At 39.5% G+C, this 23,445-nt stretch overlaps 1 protein-coding gene across 1 annotated transcript in view; it reads left to right on the top strand.

Annotated features, from left to right (window-relative positions):
- TPD52 (tumor protein D52) overlaps positions 1–17,598 on the top strand; it is a 91,810-nt gene extending 74,212 nt beyond the window's left edge. The window contains exon 7 of the mRNA XM_010006394.1: positions 17,307–17,598. Coding sequence (XP_010004696.1) covers positions 17,307–17,460 — 154 coding nt within the window. The 3' untranslated portion in view covers positions 17,461–17,598. The remainder of the gene's footprint in view (positions 1–17,306) is intronic.
- The last annotated feature ends 5,847 nt before the right edge of the window (positions 17,599–23,445 follow it).

The raw sequence follows: 23,445 nt of genomic DNA, 5'->3' as shown, positions 1-23,445 counted from the left end.
CGCTGTGTGTCCTGCTTGCAGGTTAACTTTCTGCAGGTGACAAACAGTCGAGAAGGCACAGTCCTGACACCAGGTAAAGTTGTACGTACCTCTTAGTGCTCAGTCGTGCCCTGGGCTCTGACAGCGTTTTATCACCCAGGTAATCTGAGTTTACTCCCAAGTATAAGAGAAACTGAATTTGACCTGGCTGAGTGAATGCCTGTTTTTGTCTTGTAAAGTCATTATAACTAACACCATAAACTTCAAAAGCATTTTGCTACAGGCATGGTCTTTTAAAATGCATGGATAAACTGTTCTAAAGTTGGTAAAATATGTTAATGGCATTGAGACATTAATAGACAGAATCGTTTATGTGTAGGTTTTTTTCCTTCTCCCTGTGTGAGAAAAATTTCAGAACGATTCTTTCTACCCCAAGAGTATTATGGATTGCTTGGACTGCCAATACTCTCCTTAAATCTTTTGTGGAGTACAATAAACCTCCCTGTCCTCTTTACAGAGAGAGTGGTAGAATTTCACCCTCCATTTAAAATGCAGATAATACATTGTTTGGAGAAGTTTGTTTGAAAAGGTAGGTTAAGCTGGAATGAGTCATCAACTAGGTGCTCTCTGTGTGTGTGCGTCTATTGGGAACTCGATACTGTGGGAAAGCTGCAAGGCACCTTCTAAGGTGGTGGAAAAGAAATACTGTACTACAATTAGTTTTACTCACAAATGAGAATAGGATTTTGTTATCATGATTAATTGCATCTTACCGTACTTCACCAGAAGGTAAGCAATAGCAGGAGCTGAAACTCTTGAATGATAGAAAGAAAAGACTAGCAAGTGAAAGGTACGGCAGCAGGCTTGAAATCTCTCTTGCTTTTGCTAACAAATATAACCACAAGCTCTGACTTCTGAGATAGATGGAAGTGATAAGCAGGTCCATTTTCAATGACCAAGCTTATTTTGAACACTGATTGAGACAAAACCATTCTTTATTTTATTAGTATTACTGAATCTTTAGTGCAAAGTTGGTATTTAAACCAAGGGCTGCCTTTACTACAAGACTAATTTCTAACATTTCAGGTGTCTATTTTATTCCACGCTTATAAACTGTGAATTTTCTATTGGTTTTAATTTGTTCTAATGACATCCTTTCAACATGAAAGACTGGCAAAGCCTGTGTCTTTTATCCTATTCTCCATCTCCAATTCCTCTTTATATTCGTTAGCAGTGGACAGAAGGATGGAGTGGTCCTAAATAATTTTTATGGCCTTTTCTGCTGAGAGCAGAAGCAGGCAGGGTCCATCTTGGCATTACTGTCAGCTGCTTGCACTAGCCACCTCCCTTGTGCATTTAGAGCTGGGTCGGGAAGCTGATGCAGAAGAAAACTGCCCTTTTTTTGTTTTGATTAATCTTTAGATGGATACAGTTCCTGGTCAGGTTGGCAGACAGAAAGCTTGTCCTGTTGCAGGGGTGGCATCAGGAGTGACTGGATGGGGCTGAAGTAAGACGGCTCAGCCTGCCCTCTCAGCATCGTAGGTTTATACTAGATGAGTATGACCAGGCAGTCCCAGCTTCATAGACCTTCAAGATCATGCAGGGAAGAACAAAAATACGAAATGCAAATGAGTTGAACCTTCTCCTTCAGCTCTGTTGAGACAATTCACCACAGCAAAGCCCAGTGCATGCACAGACTCTACCACTGCTCTATACAGCACAGTTCTAGGAGTCTTGAGCATAATAAGTTAAGCAATCAAGGTTTCCAGGACAGCTTGGGAAAAGAAATAGGGAGTGGAAAGTTAAAAATGGAAAATAAAAGGGTGTGTTACCTGAAGAAGTGTACAGAAGGGTGATGAGGGGATGTGCTGGGCTACTCGACAAATATTTCCAAAGCCACTCTGCTTCATTTATGTGCACCACCTCTCTAACTTTGCAGTAATTCACTGGCAGGATGTGTTTAGTTTATTATTCCTGAACAGCTTCAAAACCTATTAAAATACATAACTCGTTCCTGCTTGTCAGATACTGACGGTGAACATACCAAACATCCAATTTCAGTTTGCTGTAGAATGTTTTCTTATTTTTATAGAAAGCCATATTGCATTTTATAAGTGTTTGAAATCTTTGGAGTCTTGAAATACCTTTTCAGTGGTTTTAAGAATATAAATATAAACATTCAGTAGAATATTTTGCAGATAAAAGGAAAATGGCAGAGGGGGCTTGAAGTCTGTTCCTGTGATTTTCTGGATAATTTTGGGAAAACCTTTCAGACCCTTGTTGCAAATAAATTCTGATTGAAAAGTGAAGACCCTTGCAAAATTACTGCACGCAAAGGAGATAAGTACTTTTATTTTCTTCAGCAGTTTGGCAGTAGGGCATGAAGATCAGGCACTGCAAAGGAACTGCAGCGATGAATTAAGGAAATTGTGATACAGGGCTTAAATATTTTTTGCATATTATCAAGTGTTGTGTATAGGGAGAAAATGAGACAGCATCTAACAGCTCCCCTTTTTTTACTCCAGTAGTACAGGATATAGGCCAAGGTGCTTGGTCTTCTAGGAGATGGTGAGAGCATTAGCTGGGAGCAAATATTCTCACTAAATGCTTGTATCCTATGAAACCAGCTATAGAAAATGTTAGTGACTTTTTCTTAAAGCATGTAAATGTTGATAAGAAGTGAAGGAAATTAGACATTGAACCTCACTTCAATTGCCTAAAGTTTGGAGGAAATTATGAAAATAGAGTAGAACTACAAGTGTTGCATTCATAAAGAAGTTACTGTTCTGAAAAAAATCCAGCAAATGAGACATGTTGCCTCCTTATTTTGTTCTATCTGTTCTTCACTATTTTGGCTAGCGTTTTGTGGGGTTTTTGCCTCAATTCAGCAACCACTTGTGCAAGTACATTGCACAGATACATACATGTAGTCCGCCAGAAATTAGTAAGCTTGTGCATTTCAGTGACATGGGCCAGAACTCCAAGGGAATGAAAGCACCTTGCAAATACTTCAGGATTTGCTACCTGTAAAAGTTTGCACAGAACCTTGCAGTTATGCTCTCAAACTGGGTTAAAGCAATGAGGATAAAATAAAAATTCTCTAAAAATCTTATGTTTCTTACATTTTACTGACTTCAGCTGTTTTTATCTTCTATCTGCCTGTGAGCATTTAAATCAGCTTGTTTCACTGAAGACTGTCAAATGGTAATGAAAATACATTGCCTGTATGTGTGCAGAGATTGGTAATTTTTTATTCCTGCATAGAACAGGTGAAACATTTTTCTTTCACACAGTACAAAGCTCTAGTAAATATTCTACCTTTGTTCAAGTATTCAGTTGCTTTTTATCTGAATAAGTCTTTGGACTTCATTCTTTGCCATCACTTCTTTTCCAGGGTGATTGGGGTGGAGACAGCCAGTTTATCCCATTTGCCAGGATCTCATGATTATCATGGGAGGGACTAGGAAGGACACCTGAGTAGTCCCTGCTGTCAGCAGGAGGTGTTGGCACCTGCTCACCTTCAGCCCCTTCAGACATGGGCTGATTTCTTGCAGTGCTGTGTTGTAGCCCTTTGCATCCTGAGTTGCAGCAGGACATACTAGCATAAGTGCAACATGGAGCTAGAGCTGTCTCTTCCCATCCAGGTAGCATTACCCCTGGGTCAATAAGACCTTCTGGAAATTGGAGCCCAGTGCAGAAATGTGCCATCAGTCTAGATTTGGCAAGGTCTGTGCTAAACAAGCAAAAAAACCTTTCTTGTCCTTAGCTGACTCCCTGCAAAGCCACTTTCATTGTACCCTTTTGGAGCTCAGTATTTGGAGTCTAGTGCAGCCATATTAGATCTGGCACCATAGAGAAGCAGTTTGGATCTTCATGGTTTGGTAGTCAAGATCTGCCCAGTAAAGGTGTTAGAACTTCTTCCACACCCAGAGAGCCCTGCTGGAGCTCAACGCTGTGTGCCTGAGTTGACCTTTCTCTGCATCAAGCCTCCTAAAGTGCAAGTTCTGTACTGGTGCCTCCAAACCAAGAGTGAAATGTTTTGCAGCTGGCTTGTTCCCTTTCCTTATGGACAGGAGTTACGGGAGCTTCTGTAACTCAGTTTCCTCTCTGGATAAGGCACACAAAGTTGACAGTGCATGCTGCAAGCAGCAAATGTCATACTCTTTGTCTGATGTGCAAAAGGTATGTCAAAACCTGCCTGTTTCGCTCAAGCATATTCCCAGCAAGGTAAGTGCTTGAGAGGCTGATTGAAAATCTGAGCTTTGTTCAGATTTACATCTACTGGCTCCATTTTCCCCAAAGGAAGGGGATGTAATTTCAGACCATTGGTTAAAGCGTTACAAATATTTAGGGAAACAGATAAGTTTCTGCTAATTGATTCCCTGGGCCACTTGTTCACAGTTTTGGAGGTAATACTGGCATTAAAGATGAGGCTTGAAGCAGTCCAAGTTAACAATCTCTGTCAGATGATTAGGTTGCACCACACAGGTTGGGAGGGAGCAGCTGTAGAATGGGCAGGAAGAAGAGGAGAATATGGCATTATTAAGCATAGCTCCAGAAAAAAGAACTTACATTTTTTTCTGATTTTTGCATGTTGCTAGGGACTTGAACATATTTAAATGTCACTAGACCAGGACAGTCCCACCACAAGAAAGTACCTTCTAAAGTGGAAAAGAAAGCAGAGTTTTTCAATCCATCAGTAAAGAATTGTTGGATTATTTAAGTAGCTGATTAAGTAGGTCTTATAAAACCAAGATATAAATGTTCATTGGTAAGCAATGCTATTTGCCTTCTATGTAGAGGGTCCTTCTATAATCACTGTTCCATTGGGCTGTTTTTCATTGTTTTATGGCTTTAATTTCATGGTAGTTCAAGTTCCTGGTTCACAGTCTCTTATGCTGCTTTACAAGTGATTGATCCAATCTTCAGAAAGACAGCAGGATTTGTACTTTTTTTTTGTCTTGAATTTTTTTCCTCCCTTTTTAAACTTCACTTTCTTTATAATCAAAGCCCACAAATGCATCTGTCTTGTAACAGACATTTTACTAGCTGTAGGTCAGCATTTCGTGAATGAGATCTATATTACATTCATAATAATTTGCTAAGGGGAAGAGTAGACCCAGAACCCTCAGATTGTAACAGACATTTTACTATCCGTAGTTAAGCATTTCATGAGTGAGATCTACATTACAGTCATAATAATGTGCTAAGTGGAAAAATAGACCCAGAATTCTCAGATTGTTTGATGAAAAGTAGATCTGTGTGTTTAATGTGTTTAATGCCTAAAGAAATCCTTTCTGGTAAAACTAAATCCAGCCTAAAACTAGTAAAGTGGGAGAGAAACTTAACCCCTTTCAGTGGACCTGGAGAAGTAGCTGGTAACTGCTGTGGCTGTTTGACTCCCTTGTTCAGATGAAAAAATAAATTAAAGGAAGGAGGAAGGGACTGAAAGAGCATTTCCTTACCAGGCAGTCACACAAGCTATTGTCTGTGAGCTCCCTGCCCCCCATCTCTTTCACCCAGACACACACACACACACACACACACACACACACATGCACACAAAAAGCCAGTTTTGTGTCCTTCTGAGCACACAGATGTTCCTCTTGGCATCCCTACAGTATGGATAGGTTTTTTTGCAGGCACAGAATGTGAGGCGTCTTTGTTGGAGACAAAGTGTTGCCTGTGGTGGGAATTGCTGCAGTGATGGGAAAGTATCGTAATGTATTGTTGGTTTACTGATTTTGGTTGTTTTTTTTCCCAGTAGAGACAGTACATTAAAGTAGCTTTGTGGGCAGTGAATTGTTTGAGCCAAGCCTGGCTAATAACACTCTCTCCTTGGCAAGCAGTCGTACAAGGTATGGTTGGCATAGTTTGGATGGTCCCAGGGTTTGTCCCAGGCACGTGCGGTGGTTCTCCTGCATTGAGTGCAAGTCTCACCAGCCATATTTGGTGACCTGACAAAAGTGGTCTGAGTGTGAAGATAGGGCTGTCCTAATTTCAGCTCTTAATTTTTAAATAATTTGAAGATCTGATAGTGGTATGTGTCTTCTAAATCCTTTTTTATTATGCCTCTTCTGGGTTTTCTATATAATGGTTCTAAGAAAACAGCTTAAAATTAGAAACTAATAGTATTAAGTGTCTTCCTGAGCTTTCATACTAAAAAGAAAGTGTCCCTTTCAAATTATTTGTTGTACTGCAACCTGTCAGAGAACATGGTACTTCTTTGGGCACAGTTGATGACATTGCCAACCTAAAGCTCTGAATCCAGCTCTTCTGTTGTTGATGGTACTGAGCAAGAGAGGCACGGATCTGTCAGCTAGACCAAAGTCCTTTAGTCCATATCATGATGTGTTTTTTTAATCTCCATTCCTGAAATATGCAGACTTTGCCATGACTTTTAACTCTTTTGGTTGGCAGTTTTATACCCCCGTAATAAATATGTTCTAATGTGAAGGGCCTGCTTATGTAGATGCAGTTGAAAGATTGCACAGTTTGAGATGGAGAAAATGAGGTATGGCTCAAGAAAGCTTATAGATTAAAAAGTTCCTCAAGGAAGCTGCTTGTTGGGAGAATTTGGAGTTGAGACTGTGGAGGAGAAAGATCTTTTGTCTCTCTGTGATAATTATTAAATATTTTGTTTCTCAATTTGTTTCTCTAATAGCAGAAGCTCTATTCCTTCCTTTTTGCCTAGATATTTTTATCTCTACTTTCCTCAGCATGGAGAAAGATGTAATGATTTAGTTTTCTGTTGAGCTTTCATCTTTCTACATCTAGAAGAAAAAACCCACAGACTCATCATTTCTATGTGTCTTCTCAGTCCCTGGTTGTTTATCATGTTTAATGACAACTTATCAGTGTTTCTGTATCAACCAGAAGACAATAGAGTAGTAAAAAAAGAACGCATAGGCCAAACAAGAAGACCAGGAAGATGCTTCTTCTCCTGGTACAATGTCATAACAGTTGTTGCCAGTTCATTTCCAGGTGTTCTCCACATACTGGACACAGATCTGCTGTCATGAATGCACCTACTTTCTGCTATTCTTAGATAGTATTTTTTCAGTCCTGAGGCCTGTTTCTTGTTTGTTGCTTCACTTGCACTGAATTGCTTAGATTATGCTTACTCTAAGCTTTCCCTCTTCTTTCAGTCTTCCTTTTAAAACTATAAGCGTGCTCCTACTTCTGTATCAATGTCTCTTAAGTAGAATTTACTTTGGAAACTCTTCCTACCCTTATACTGCCTTTGGTTTCAGGAACCCAGATTATGTTCTGTTGCTGCGCCCAGCAGCATGGTTTCTTTCCTAGCTTTCACTGGAGGTCACTCCTTGTTTTCCAACCTGCAACTGCCATTTTTGCTTCCATGCCTCTTTTGTCATCTATCCAACTGTTCATTTCTTCTTTATTGCTGCCACAAGTAAATTTTCTGACATTCCTTCTAAGTTCCATGTGATAGTTACATTCAGTGATAGTCTTATTTCCTTAACCTCAAGCATTATAGCGTTAGGATAACCTTTGTAATTTCATATATCTTAATAGTTGTATTTACTAATACCTTGTTTCATGCTAATTTTTATGCTTTTTTCATCCCTTTAGTATTTTTAAAAGCTGCCCTTAGCAGTCAGAGTTCACTCCTGGCATCAGTGTATGAGCAGGTCAGTGGCTTGCTGGGTGAGCTGTCTCACTGTTAACTCCTTGCCTAGACCCACTGTGTTCTTCATGGATATTCTTTATATGTTTTCCTGTTCTGTTTTATGTGTGTTGTGAAGCACATTTTCTAAAAAATCTGAAAACACACCTTTTGCAAAAGTATCCCTCTTCAGACTCCAGTTATGATCTCTTAATTTAACGCTGTTTATTTTTCACAGAAAGCAGAAGCATCAAATACTGGGTTTTCTCAAAGACCAGGTGCATGGCATTCTGCAGAGAAGTGAGCCTTCCCCGTGTTTCACATTCTTTCTTGCCAGTTCTTGAAAATCAAACTGACAGTGTCATACCATTTGTATTTTTAAGGTGCCATTCCCTAGTAAGATTTTCTTGTTGTCTCTGAATGGGCTTTTATTAACTGTGAAAGCCGTTTGAATGAATAATGCATCTGTTAGCTTACAAAGAAATGTTCCTGACCAAATCTGAAAGTGTCCATGTAAAGGAGCACCATGACCTCTCTTTCATCAAAAAGTCTGTTCAGTATTAGTCTGTATTGTTCATTCATAATGTAAGTAGCTGAGATGGTTCTTGGGGCATTCAGATTAAATGGACACTAAGAAGTAATTGAAACATAAAGAAGTACTTGACAACTTGAAATGTTGGGCAATATTCCCTGGTATTCAAATGCAGGTATATATTCTAGATTTGTACACTCAGTGATGTTTAAGATTATTTGTGTGCCCTGGAAATATTTAGGTGTATAATCATTGAATATGGTGAGTTGGAAGGCACCCATCTGTTGTTATAGTGGTGCTTTTTCTCTGCAAGATCCCATTTTATAATCTTTTAGCTCTGCCAGACTTTGACCTTAATGTTGATACTCTCCAATATTCTTAGTAAAAACTTGGATTATTTCTTCACTGACTTCTTGCAGTTGTCTGAACAATCTGCCTATGATGCATCTTACAGACCAACTGTGAGGTAAATGTGACTTAACTTTTGCCATAGGTGAACAGTAAGAGTGACTAAGTAGGCCAGAGGGCAGTTGCGTAGGCACCAACAGCCAAAAGGAGTATTCGGGAAAGACATGGGAATAGGGAGGTTCAGGGAAGAGACTGGTGCTTTTCAGCAGTCCTCCCTCAGTGTTAGTGGATCAATAAAGGGGAACCACATGGTTCCTCTGGCTCTTCTTGTCTTATAGCCCCATCCAATTCTTCCTCCTTTTGGCTCAAACCCAACTCTTACCAACCCAGTATTCTCCACAGACCTCACCCACATTCTCCAATGTTGTATTCCTCAAACCTCCATCTCCTTCAGATCTGAGTCCTCACTCCCAGTCTTTCTTTGAGACCCCAAACCATTAGTGCCCACCCTTCCCCCATCTTTAGCCCCTTTCACATATCTCCTGTTGGATTCACTTGTAAATGAGAATATCTGCTTCAGCTGTTCAGCAACTCTGCTGTCTGTATATGCCTGTCCTTGTTGTTAACATGGTTACCAGCACTCACTGGATTAGCCATTCTAGTCTCCTCAGCCATCTCCTGCAGCCAGCTCTCCCAAGAGAAGAGTAAATCAAATGTATAGTCACAATGGGGTTTAAAGACAAAAAGGACATGGACAGTACTTACCATTAGCACAGGTGGGAGCATCAGAGCAGGTTTAGAAGACATGTCTGCAAAAACCTGTTGACAGTATGTGAACTGTCATGGTTTGCTGAAGTTCTTCTTTTGTGACAGCTTCTCCAACCTGTACAAACCTTGAGAGTTGAGCACCAAGGCTGGGCAGGTTTTTAAAAGCCTTGTCATTATCCCCACAGTAAGTGTCATTACCCAGACAATAAGGAGGAGAAACAGTCTGATTTGAATTTTGATTATAACCACCTCTGGATTATCAAAGACTGCTATTTTTAATCGATCTATAAGAGATCTGTCAGGATGGCTGGTGCAAGGGGACTAGAATCGACAGTGAGAAAACTAAGGAGCAAGAAAAAAAAGATGGCTGAACTTGGTACTGGTAAAAGAAAAACCTGTAGTGGGGTAAGAAACTGAAAGGAGAATGAGGTTGGCTGATTTCATGTGCTGGGACTAGGACAAGTGAGGAGGCAGTAAGTGAGAACAAGAAAAAATGTCTTAATATTTTTTCCAAGGGTAGAAAAGGAAAACTGGAAATACCTTGTCAGACGTTGCAGGGAGACAGTAAAAGATCAGAAGAAGAGTTGTGATTAGGGAAATAGACTAAGTGTAGAAAGAGAGTAGAATTTGAGACCACGTGTATTAAGAAGAACACTAGAACAGTATTGTGGAAACTGTGTTTGAAATTTGGAGGGCTGAAGGTTTAGGACTATGTACATGAAAAGAATCTGACTCAGACAAGGTCCCAGTGTGGGAAAGGAAAGGGACAGGAACTGAGATAGAGATCATTTGTGGAAAGATGGACAGAAGAGTATGTGCTAGAGCATGCTTTGTATGAGTTTCTTGCATTTTTTCATTTGGATACCTTTTTCTTTCATCTTGTAAGCAGTTTGCCTGGCTTCTGGTGGCCATGAGTTTGAAGGGCTATGGGTTTTTTAAAATGTTTTGTAGTGTAATTGGCTAATTGTTTTATATATTTAAGTTTATAATAATTTTTATTTTGTAGCCTTTTTTAAGTTACAAGGCAATATTTTAATCAAAATAGTTCATTACACAGCTTAAACAGGAGGAAAAAAACCCCACCAATTTGTACTAAAGTCTCAGATTTCTTTTATTTGGTTCCTTTAGAGTCATGTTTCCTCTCAAGTTAAGGGATATATTTTATATTATAGGCTGAGAAAGGAACTGGCATAAATTACTGTGTGATGACATAACTATATCTGATAAAAGTTCTTAGATGACAGGAGACATGTATTGCAAGTTTCATTTGTCAAAGCTTGCTTCACCATGCCACAGAGAAAAGGTTATAGCATTTATCTTTGATGTGACATGAAGTACATTTTAAAATATAGATTATCCTATGGATTCTGTCTTTAAAAAGAGAATTGTCCTGTCCCAAAACATTTTAGTGAATGCAGAATTATTCTTACAGAGACTGTAGCTAAAATTACAGCAAGATTTTTATTGTTTTTTTTCCTGGTAAATCTTTGGCACTTTGTTTTTTGTCTGAATTAAAGGCAAACATTACTTTTAGAAGTTTTTCACAACTAAGAAGTTCTACTCACTTAGTCAGAGCAAAGTGGGGTTTGGCTTTAGACTTCCCCAGATGCGTAAAGCACCTGTTGGTTTTAATGGTGCTTGCCATAGGCTCTACTTAGGCAATTCTGTTGAAAACACCAGGGTGAAAATGAATGTTGTTTAAGCTGGTGTTTTCATACAGGCTTACAGCATCCTGCTAAATGCTTCCAAGAATACGAGAGGCTTTTCTCTGCATTTGTCTAGCAGACTGTCTAGATCACTGCTTGTATCTAGCAGAGTATAGCCCTTTTCCTTGTAAAAGGATGACTTTGACACAGAGAGCAAAAACATTATGAAAACTTCTTAAGCAGGTGTCCCGACCTGCAAATGTTCAGAAGAAATGAGAGCATGTTTGCTTGCTTAGTTCATGGAAAGGGGAAAACATACTGAGTGGGAAACAAATACAGCTGAAGTGGGTAATGGGTTGATGAGTCAGTCACAAGAAGAAAGATTGCATTTTCTGGAGTAAATGCATACAGCAACCTTGGAGCTTTTTTTGTGAAGTCTTTGATTGCAGAGAACAGGGATGCTTTGAAACTCCTAGTTTGAACATCCATCCTTCATTTAACTGACTGGGTGCTGTGATAATAAATAATGGATGAATACAATTTAAGCCAAGAGGGACCCTCAATCCGTCTCTCAGGACTTCACTGTGTCACAAGACATGGCATTTCTGCAGGTTGCCCTGAGCTGAACTAACATGTCTGTTTTGACACCTCCTTAGGTTAAGCTGTTGATGGCTGAAAAGTTTCAGTGCTTGGAATTTTTTTTCTAGAGGTTCATCAACATTATTGGCAAAAATGGTATTTTTCATTTGTATCTGTTGGACCTCATTCTCCTGCTGTTATATGCTTTTCCCTTACAGATTTTAAGCACCTTTTAATACCAGTATTTGCTTTCTGTAAAGCTCAGTCATTTTAATCATCTAGCAGATCATCTTTATGTGGTTATTCAGTTTTATGCATGTTCTTTTTTTCCTCTTTTAATGACCTTTGAAGAAAGGTAGGCAGCAGGATACTTCACTCTCTCCCAGCATCTCTTAATACCATCCCATGTTCCCTTCTGTGTAGAATTCACACTACTTTTCTACCACTGTCTTGCTTGTACATCCAAAACTAGGATTTGGTCTTTCTACCCCAGCATGGCCTAGGAGCTCTTAGTGTGAGGGGGTTGTGTGTGTTCTGACTTCAGTGTGGAGCTGCTGGAAGCAGGATCCCCGACCCTCTGTCACTAGCTGTGCAGCGTGTACTTCGATGGAAGAAGCCATCTTGATTTTGAGTGGATATGTATGGTGGTGAGAGTGGTGAACAAAAGATATGGAGAAAAAGTGATAGTCAAATTTGCATCCGACCTTTTTAGTTGCATTTTTTCTGAGGTTGATAATCTGTGGAAACAAAACAATTAAGAATCTTAAAGGGTTCTGTACTGTATCCTGTTACGGCATGAAACAAAACCTTGTGAATAGTAGATCTGAAACACACACTTTGAAATTGTCGAAGTACAAAAATGAAAGAACTCTAGACTTCTCATGACTTCTCAAGACTATTATCTGAGAGTACTATGGCTCAACTCTAACGCCATCTTTGAAGAGTTTTATATTCATATATTTTGTATGGGAGATAATGCAGGGATTCCTTTATTGCAGCTTTTGAAAGTCATCACTAGAATGTGTTGGGAGATGCTGAAAAATTATGCAGAAAGTGTAAAAAATTCAAATTAAATTCTCTAAATGTCACCCTCAGTACAGAAATTAAAAGGCAGTTTTAATAGTTGCTTTCCTGCTCCAGTCAGAAATGCACATTTATGAGAGGTGTGACAAATGGCTCAGAGGAATGAACAATGGATGAGAGTGGTCATAGCCCTTGCTAATTCATTCAGCTTTGCATTAGCAATGGAGACTAAAAACCAGTAACAAACTAGAGGGAATATAAGCTAAAACACTCCATTTGTCTCAAAAGAGCAGTTCTGAATTTTTATAATATGGGATAGAAGGTGCCTGTGAATGAATGAGTGGGAAATACTGGTGAGACTTAGTCATTTCTGTAAGTGCATTGATATTTTTGTAGCATTGTTGCCAAGAGCTGAAGGTTTGTTCCTTTAAATTTGAAAATAATAGTGTGAGCAGTTTTAGTAGTAAAAGGTCTGCTTGCTAATTTGTGATTACATGCAGCTTTAAATATTGGATAGTTTACAAAATGCTTTAATGCTTGTGTCTGTATTTAAGAGTTTGAATAAAATTCATGATGCCATGGAATAATGAGAATGCTTCCTCTGCATGTGAAACTGCCCACCTGCAAAAATACTGTCCCAATTTCTCAGTAGCAAACAGTATAATTAGGATCAAAAAACTGTTTTTAGTTATAGTGTCCTTGTTTTTACATGCTCATTGATCTCCAAGCTAACTCCCTTTCTAAACCTTTTGCTGTAACCTGAAATGACTTTGAAATTAAAAAAGAGTAATTCCCCCCCTAGCTTTCTTTAAAGTTAGAAAGAGCTGAAAAACATCATTCTGTACCCTCCCCATCCAATCTTGTTATGTAAAAATATTGGAGGTTTTTGTTTATATATATGTTTTAAGGGGACATAGTAAAATTACTTACTTTTTTTTTTTCAATTACAGATTTAAAATCTTGACTGAAGAATTTTTGGGGTTTGAGCCTGTTTCCTTTAGTTTATCTTCAAGATTTGGGAGATTTAAAGCTTCAGTGCAAAAGTGAAGAGATTAGGATAGGGACCAACTTGCAATAAAAATTACATAGTCAAGTAAGCAGGAAGCTTCCAAGTTTCTTAAGTTTGGAAGTGAACACTGGTATTTGTGTGTATTTAGCAAAGAGAAGAACTACTTTATGTCAGCTAAGACACACTGGTTTGCTATTGGCATGCAAAGATAAAAGGCCCTACTTTGATTGTAATAGGAGGGCATAAACTTTATTTTTAGTTTTGCTTTTTAAGTTTCTTTAAGCAGCATTAGCAAGGCTGTACCATATGCTTCCTCTCTGCTCTCATAAACTCTATGATATCTATGGTTGTATAACTTGGGCTTCAAATAAGAAAAAGGTGTTTCATGTTAGTTCTTTTCAAATTATTTTCTGAGACAGTCCAAAAATGGCAAAGAATGCTGAAACAATTATTTGTGTTGCATCCAACCTAACTTAAAGTCATCTTCTGGAAGTGTACATTAGAGGAATAGTGCACCTGTACCTGGCACTTTGCCCACTCCAGAAGAGATGGGGAGAAGCCTGGGCGCACTCTTTCAAACTACAGAAAGCTTTGTGGAGCCCATGGATGCTTGGCTGAAGTTTCCTGGTGGGTGCTTCAGTGGGAGCTCTGTTGACATTGTCCTGAGATGTGGTCATGGCTCAACTTCAGCGGCTGTTGGATTCCCATCTCTGAAGCCAAGTGTTACGTAGAGACCTTCCATGCAAAACTGGTGTTCCCAAACAGATAGAATTGATAGCTCTTGTAAATAAATTCTATAGAGTAGAGAGAGCTTTGACTCTATTTGCAAAATAATGTTTCAAAGTTCTGTAGAATATTTCTATACATGCACTTGTGTATGCAACTAAACTACCTGTGTCTACTTAAAAATGAATGTAGTGCTCTTACCTGGCAATAGGAAGTGGTAGAAGGAAAACGTGCATCCTCAACACACACAGTGCTTGGGGGTTGGGTGAAGGTTAATGGTTCCTGCTGATGGTCATGATATAGCTAAAACAATATTTTGACATTAAGAAAGTTGCATAAAAATAAAGCAGGTCCTTTTGCAAAATGGAGTAGATGGTTTCTTTCCCTTTACACTGGTGTTCTGTGTCTCCTAGGACACCGTTCCTGAAAATAATAGAATGCCTGCTTTGTTTCTAGGTCCTGTTTCAAGCTTCTTCTTTAACCATAGGATGGTTTAATCTGTTTTAAGGATAAATACCTTTGTGGAAAGAATATGCTTACTACGCATAGAACAACCTATCATTTCCTCTTGCTCCAAATGTGGTGGATAGGCCACCACTGTGCATTGTGTTCATGGTTCTACTTTTTCTACATCTTCCACTTCTCATTTATTCTAAAGTGTTTTAGCTGTAGGGAACATCTGTCACAAACCCAAAGGTTCGTATTAACACAAATTGGCAGTTGTGTCAGCTCCTTAAGGTGATTTTCTTCAGGATCTCTTTGTAAGTAGATGTGTGCTGTGCCTGGAAAACCTTCTTTAATATTTGAGTTAATAACAATTAAAAGTATGTGGAATCTGTTTGAGTTACCTGAGCAACATTCAAGATTGCGGTGCTTTTTATGAAAATATAGTTACTTAGATTTTGCATTACAAATATATATTGAAGTCATGTCTGGAAATTTGAGCTAAGTTCTCTGCAAACTATACAATGAACAAAGTCTTTGTAATGCTAAAATGGGGGGAGTCATGCTTAAGATTATTGGTTTATTACTAAATTAGGTGTATTAATCATGAGAAGTACAGTTTCTTCACAGATTTTTCCACATGGACTTTCCTGGTTCTAAATATCACTTCTAAAGGTTTGATTAGGAAAAAGCTAGTTTCACATATTCACTTGCAGAACTCTTCCCACTGTAATCTAGCAACCAGCCCCAAGCCAACTTAGCATGATGCAAATAATATTTTGTATTTCAGTTACAAAGATGGAACTCAATATCTCTGCTTCTCCATGCTGTCGAATAGGGAGAGGAGTTCTCATTCAATATAAACCTCCTTCAGTTTGATCTTTGGTACAAAAGTGTTGAATTCTGAAGCTAGTTTTCACATTAGCCTTCTGCTTTCCATTACTGGTTAGCTGCATATCCTTTTAGGAGAAAGGAGAGAAGTAAAAGGCAGAGGGATTTCTGGTCTTTAAAATTTGTTACGGAACTATTCTTTTTAGTGGGAAGTTTTACTAGATTAAAAGCACATCCTTCATCTTTTTAAAAGCAGTACAGAATGTTGTAGTTCACAGCTTTTAGTTCAGTGTCATCAAACTTTGGTTTATGCAGTCTTCACTTTTCAGTAGCTTCTTTCTCTTCTGTGAGTGCACTTCATATATTGTTTCCTTCAGTTCTGCACTATTTGCCTACAGTGTTTTCAGTGCTTTCTTGTCACCTGCTTTACCATTTATCATCTGTTTTGATTATTCTCAAGCCTCTTATTTTCTTCTTGTAAGGTATCAGCTCCCTCTTTTCTCGTTCCATAGTCCACTTCTCCCTCTCAGGTATTCTTCTCTGCCTTTTCTTTGCCTTCTTAAAAAAATTAATTTAGCTCTCTTATTTTTTTAAGAATTTATCTTCTCTCATGCCCCATCCACTCCTGGCACTCATTGATAAAGGCAGAAGAGTCTGGTAATTTATGCCAAAGAGAGCATTAGGTATCTGGATAACTTGATGGTTGGATGCTAAGGCAACCTCTGTAGGCTGCAGCTGTCAGTAAGGGCTCATGCTAAAGAATTTTTTGCAGATTTCTCCCATATACCCAAATGGCTAAAATCACCAGTCAGTTGGCAACTTCATTTAAACTGTTGGCTGCTGGAAATGAGTGAAAATGAGTGAGGTGGAAATGCATTCAATCAGACTTCCCTGTTGTATTTTCTCCATTCTGTAACTGGACAATATTTCAAGCTTTCTTTTGCTTTTGCTCAAACTGGTCAAGCTTGAGGCATCTTCAGCTCTTTATGCTTTGACTAGAAAAAACAAGAACTAGACTAGAAAAAAATTTAAAAGAAGAATAATCCTCAGTTTATTGCTGGACTTTGATCAGTAGCTCTCCAGGTGCTTTATAAATTATGCTGGTATTTCAAAAATCCTTGCTTATTTGGCATGGCCATCTCGACACAGAGTCTGTTTTTAAAACATATTGAACACTGGCATCTTCTGACTTAAAAGGAAAAAGAGGGAAAAAGGGCATAAAACAATAAAACCCAGCCCCGTAGGCAGAATGATTTTAGTACAATAATCAAGGGGTTTATTTTAATTATATGTAAGAAGAAACTTGCAGATGATACCCACTCTTTGGAGGAGGGCATAAGACACAAAAAGTTCCCTTGCCTGAGGCCTGAATTTGGAAATATAAACCATGGTTAGCTGGCATTATACTTTTTTGATAATAGCAATGTCACCAGTGATCTAATGATGACTTGTCCTCCCCTTTAATGATACGTTGTCCTGCAGATAATTGTGTGCATGATAGCAGATGATACAGTAAAATATTTTGATGGAAGACACAAACAGTTTCCTATATAATAAACTGCTTTTCTGTAGAGCCCACATTCTCTCAATGGGATCTGGTGGTGTCTGCTGTTCCATGGGCAGGATTGTATCAACAGAGGTTGGCTCTGTGGTGTCACAGAGTATGTCCCAGCAGTTTTAGTGCTGATGCATTACAACAGTGTTGGGCGTTCATCGCAGCATGTTGTTTTTGTGGGGCTTCTACTGGTTTAGCAAAACTTACCTTTTTCCAACCCTCTCCCCTTTTTTTCACAGAAAATATCAGAGAGGAACCCAAGTACGCCTGAGACTGGTGGATCTTGAGCTCACATCTAGGTTTTTGGGTGCAACAACTGACACAACGTTGCTGGAAGCTGATGCGGTGCTTTTAGGGCTTGTAGAAGCCAAGCAAACAAAGCAAAAGGAGTAAATGTCATGTTAAAAATGCACTTTGTGCTCTCTAGCAAATTATACAATCAACATGTTTCCTCAGGAAATAAATGAGAACTTTGTCTGCTTGGTTATGTAAATAATGAGATCAATAAAAGGCAATAAGCACATTGTACCTGATTCTTACTCCATTTTTATTCACTTATCTTTCTAACTCTCTGCCTTTAGATTTAAATGTGAAAGGTTAACTGAACTTCTGTAGCTAAAATTAATGGAATGTTTGCATATTCTTCTATCAAGAATGCCAGAGTTCACCTTTCCATCCCAGAGGGAAGTTGATCTAAGCCAGTTTATTTCCATGGAGGTAGTCCAAAGCTTGCTCTTGTGGTGCTCCTTCCAATATGGTGTTTCATACAGAAAAATGTCAGGGGTTCCTGATTTCCAGGTTGCAGTGCAGAATGTTTACTGCAGATACTGTTGTTAATCTCTGTTAGAATACATTGTGCTTTCATCTCCATCTGCGCAAAGAACTAGAGATGATTCTTTGCTTCAAGGGTAAGTGTGCAGGAGCAAAAATCACCCTCAATCATGAAATCAAAAAAGAAGAGAGATCATTAAATGCTTACAGCTATTCCTGTATTCTCACTGTAGCAAAGAATGGGTAATGACAAACCTTTTTAGAGTTATCTTCACCTAAGAAACAATCTTGGAAACTTCTTGCAGTCTATGGCTTCCTTAGGAGGGGAAGAGTTGGGGCAGGAACTGATCCTGTGACCAGTGATGGGACTCGAGGAAATGGCAGGAAGCTGAATCAGGGGAGATTTAGGTTAGATATCAGGAAAAGGTTTTTCACCCAGAGGGTGGTTGAGCACTGGAACAAGCTCCCCAGGGTCACAGCACCAAGCCTGCTTGAATTCAAGAAGCGTTCGGATGATGCTCTCAGGCACATGGTGGGATTCTTGGGGTGCCCTACGCAGGGACAGGAGTTGGTCTCCATGATCCTGATGGGTCCTGTCCAACTCAGCACATTCTATGATTCAGTTGGAGCTCTCATTTCCAATACGTTAGCAATTTTTTTCTGGTTCTTAATAAAAATTAAAAATTAACTATTTCAATGTAGTAGGCCAAGTGTAGGTCTGAGGTTTCTGTAAGTATATTTAAGATAAACATAGTGGGTGTTTGAATGCACAACCAAAGAATCATGCTATGGTGTTTATAATACCTTTGTGGAGCAGATATTATAATATATATAATATATTTGTTAGCAGATATTTCTGGTATATATCCAAGTCTGAATTCGACACAGTCATTTGCAGTCTGTGTAGTGCCTAGTGAGTGAAATCTGCCATTTATGCCACTGAATTATAAAATAAAGCCTATTTAATCTCTTTCTCAAATGTTGGAATAAATTTAAATTTGTTAAGGAGGAATGCCTTTGTCTGCAGTGACTGTCCAGTGACAATGTTTCTTACTATATGTCCTAGTTGAGCAAAATGCACACTGGCTTAAGCTTTTATTGATCAAATCCACAGACACCTCATCTCCCTGCTGGAACAGGCTACGTGAGCAGTGATGGATCCACTGAAGGATGGGATGGCTCCTTCTGCCTCTCATGACTGAGTGTATTGATATTTCAGTCACTTGAGGGAAGAGGAGATCCCTAAAGAAGCAGGGTGCCAGGGAGCCAGCTCCAGGCTGCCAGAGCTCACACACAGCTTTTCTTGCCTTCATCTGAAGGATACTTGGATAAGATGGCATCAGAGAGCAGAAACTGTGAGCAATTCTGTTGGGCTGCAGTTGGCCTGTGGGTTACATTGCCACCCAAACTCTGCAAGTCTTCATACAGTCCAGCAAAATTCATTTAGAACAGGATACAAATGCTTTACTCTGTTTAGAGGTCTTTTCCAAAAACAGTCAATTCCCTTTTAAAGATTGTTGTCTTCTATTCTTTTGTTTGGAAGCACGTAAAAAGAAAAGTGAAAAGGAAGCCTTTTGGCCTGCAACCACAGCCCCGTGACACAGTAGATTGATTCATTCTTACTCCTCTGCCCAAAATAAAAACTTGACAAAAAACCACAAGAAAACTCCTTTCCTACCTTTGCCCTTTTGTAATACTGAGAAGAGAGGTATAGGACAGGCAGTCTGCAAAATACATCTCATGCATGATCTGTCGAGGAGAGTATTTTTAATATAAGGTATTTATTTGCCAAAAATGTTAGGAGAATTCACATGGAAAATGCATAATTGTCCTGAAGGGAATGGGCATGTTTTAGCAGATCCTCTGATAGTTTTTCAAACTGAAGTTTTGTTTCTGAATTCATTGAGAATCCAAGCAAGAGAGGGGAGTTGAGCAATGTGAGCTTGTTTTGTTGCTTTAATTGCTCGTTCATCTCAGTGATCTTAATTAGGGGAGTTTGAACAGGAATTCCATTGGGTGTTCGCCTCCAGGTAAAGACTTACCCTAGCACTGAAGCAGGGAAAGAAGGCCCTTTTAGGAATCCAGAGGGACATAAAATAACTAAGAGAAATCCTGACTGTTGAACATAGTCCTCCTACACACTTGATCAACCTTAAATAAGAGTGATTTGGGAGGAAATACATGTGTTAATGTTCTGGGGACAGGCTAAGAGTTACTTCACAGCAGGGTATCAAATACTGCTTTTATCAAATCTTCCTCTGGTTAACCTTTCAAGAAGTGGCTTTTAGAGACTGTAGTGGTTACTCTTTCAAATCTAGCTTAGTGTTTTATTTGGAGACACACAGGGTCACATAAACCAACCCGATCTTAATTGTGTGGTTGAACCTTCAGTGGCTTTAGGCTGCTGGTAGCCATTCTGGCCTTTGGAGAACAAGTTGTTCTTCCAGCTCATTTTTGGTGACCTTCAAGGCAGTTATGTATTGAACATTTACTATTCAGGCAAGAGTTGGCCAATGGAGGAGCCTCTATTTGAGGTAGCCTGTGCCCGTCACACATTGCCTCAATGCTGTACAACTCCCAGATGCAGAATTACAGTGACAGAGGAGGGAATTATGAAATGGCTTTGTGATAGGCCATTGGGGTTGTGTTTCGTATTTGTAATACCTGCATGTGCTAAGAATATGTGTAGACTACAAGTCCTTAATGCAACATAAGGAACCACTGATGTTGTTCATGACTGAACAACCACAATGACATGTGGCCATAGCATGGCCCTGTCTCTATACAGCTGTTCTCATTTTTTACTCCAATCTTTTACCAGAGAAGAAATTCATAATGCAAACTGGTATTTCTAGTGCTGTCCATAGAGCAGAATGAGCAATTCAGACACTTTTCATCTAGTTGCTACCTATTTCCAGGATTTCCCTGTTTCTTCATGGCCACATGCCTTTTTTCCCCTTCTTTTGGCATTTTCTGCTGCCAAATGCACACAAGTGTATAAACAATGTTCTTCAACAATGAACAGTGAAGTGTTCTTGTCCACATGGTTCAGATTCCTGAGTGGCACTGTGTGTGCATGGTTTCAGTGGATGCATGCAGCTGACCTTTTGTTTGGAGGTCATTCTTAGTTCATGTATGAGGACAGTTGTTTCTGCTAAGTTAAAGGAAGGGTAAAGGCACCCCAGCAGCTCTGGTGGCGCTTTGCCTCACCTGCACCACCACCTGTAATACTCTATAATCACTTATGTATACTACATGTATTACTAGTATTAACCAAATAAATGCTACTGGTTCAACATACCCAGACCTTGAAGCTGGAAGTGTAAATCCATCCTTTTGCTGAGAATCCCAAGGCTGGTATAAGCCGAGTTCTGCAACTACGTTCATCTGACTGCCCAAAGCAGGAATTTCTCTACATACCATGTTGTGTTTTCTTCTACATTTTGTAATTTTGACTTACTTTCAAGCACTGACCACATGACCAAAGATAAGTGATAAAATAATCTACAAATCTTCCCTTCTACACAAATTAGAAACGTTTCCACACATTCTGCTAGAAGGACACTTCCTTTTTCTAGGCCTTCAGCTGAAGTGCCTGTGCACTTAAGGCTACCACACATCCACTTCTTACTCCACCCAAATGGGACACTTGAATGTCTGTAGTGCTTTCTGGTTTTACAGAGGTGCTTATAAGCACAGTAAGCTTTCAGAAAAACTGAATTAGAGCTGGTTCAGGTTTTAGCTGAAGTAACACTTCGGCTTTTTGTATTAATCAGCTCCTGTTTTGAAGGCTTTAAGTGTTCCTAAAATTCTACCTTTTATTTTACAAACTGAACATTAAAATGCCTTATACGTACTTGGAAAGCAAAATATCTTTATCATGACGTGGAGTTGGAATAAAAATGAAAATAGTTCACTGTTCTTTTGATGACTGATGTGCTGTAACAGGACTCAGTAAATCCCCCCGGGCTTGTCTGCCTTTTCATATTCCAGGCCTTTAGGTGATGAGAAGGGGAAAAAGGGAAATGCTGAAGAAATCAGGGCTGCCTATTGAGAGCAAATTAACATCTTGCCACCAAAGCTTTGGCACTGAGCTCGTTTCTGAAGAGAAGAGTACTTCACATTTTACTTTTCTTTAGGGCATTCTGGAAAGATTGGGTTCCTCCTCATTTCTTAATGCTGTCACATTTATAAATCAGGCAAATTATTGTTCAAGCTTTTTTCTCCGATTTCCTCCCTTATGCTGAGAAGACTCTTTGTCTTCTGTTTTGACTAGAATGCATTTCTGCTAGATAAAAGCATATACTCTACATGTGTTCCTTAGTAAATTTTGCTGTCTGGGAAGCATTTATCAACATATGAGGCAGGGAATTGAAGTTCTCCAGAAGTGGCAGAGGTGGAAATTGGTGCCTTCTCTGTCTCCTTGAGGCTGGCTTGCTGTTTGTTCAGCATGGCCTTCCCTGCAGGAGAAGGGAGTCTGTGGCTACTGCAGGTCGCTACTGCCATCTCCCACTTCCATGGAAGGTATAATTGCTCCTGCTTTATTTCTACTGCAAGTATAAGCAAGCTGAGGATAGGTTCAGTCAGACTTAGATTTCCTTAGGCTCAGGCTCCTGTATGGTCTGTTAAGGGTGTACATACACTCAGAGTCTGGTGTTGGCCACAGCAACTTAAAGGACAGTTCTGTCAGTATGACTGCCAGAAGCTTCTTGCAGCTGGCACAGCTGTTCTTCAAGGAAGGTTTTACAGAGTGCTGGTGGTCCACAGACTCCTATGTTTAAATGTCCTCTGCTAACTCCTGCCTTCCACAAAACCCTTGTGTGAACTTCTCTGGCTTGTTGGACCTATCTGTTAAATTGTTTGACCCAGATAAAGGTGTTTATATTGGCCTGACATGGCTAGCTCCAGATCATCTAAGTGGTGAGCAAGGTGTTGGAGTGTCATTTCAGTGTCTCTTGAGGGCCAGACTTTGCTGTCTGTGATTAGAATCATAGAATCACAGGATCACAAAATTGTTTTGGTTAGAAAAGACCTGTAAGATCACTGTTTCTAACCACTAACTCTACTGAGTCTAGTACTATACCATATTCCTAAGCACCACGTCTACACATCTTTTAAATACCTCCAGGGGTGGTGATTCAACCACCTCCTAGGGTGGTTGAACACTGTTCCAGTGTTTTATAACCATTTCAGTGAAAAAGTTTATTCTAATATCCAATCTAGATCTTCCCTGGCACAACATGAGGCCATTGTCATATCCCTTGTTACTTGGGAAAAGAGGCTGACTCCCCCACCTCATTACAACCTCCTTTCAAGTAGTTGTAGAGAGCTATAAGGTCTCCCTTCAGCCTCCTTGTCTCTAGGCTTGTCTCTAGCCCCAGGAACTCAGCCACTCTAAGGCTTGTGCTCCAGACCCTTCACCAGCTTCCCTGCCCATCTCCAGATTTGCTCCACCAGCTCATGAGTTGATTTGAGTTCCCATTTACTCCCGGCTATGTTCACAGCAGCGTTTGGAGTGGCAGGGCCTTTAGCAAGCTCAGAAAGGATGAGTTGCCCCAGTGCCCGGGGTTTCCCTCCGCTAGGCGAGCTGCGGCAGCTGGGGCAGCT

This window comes from Chaetura pelagica, unplaced genomic scaffold (genome assembly GCF_000747805.2).
Source record: "Chaetura pelagica isolate M959 unplaced genomic scaffold, ChaPel_1.0 scaffold76, whole genome shotgun sequence".
NCBI classification, from domain to species: Eukaryota; Metazoa; Chordata; class Aves; order Apodiformes; family Apodidae; genus Chaetura; species Chaetura pelagica.
This window is presented reverse-complemented; position numbering and strand designations above follow the sequence as displayed.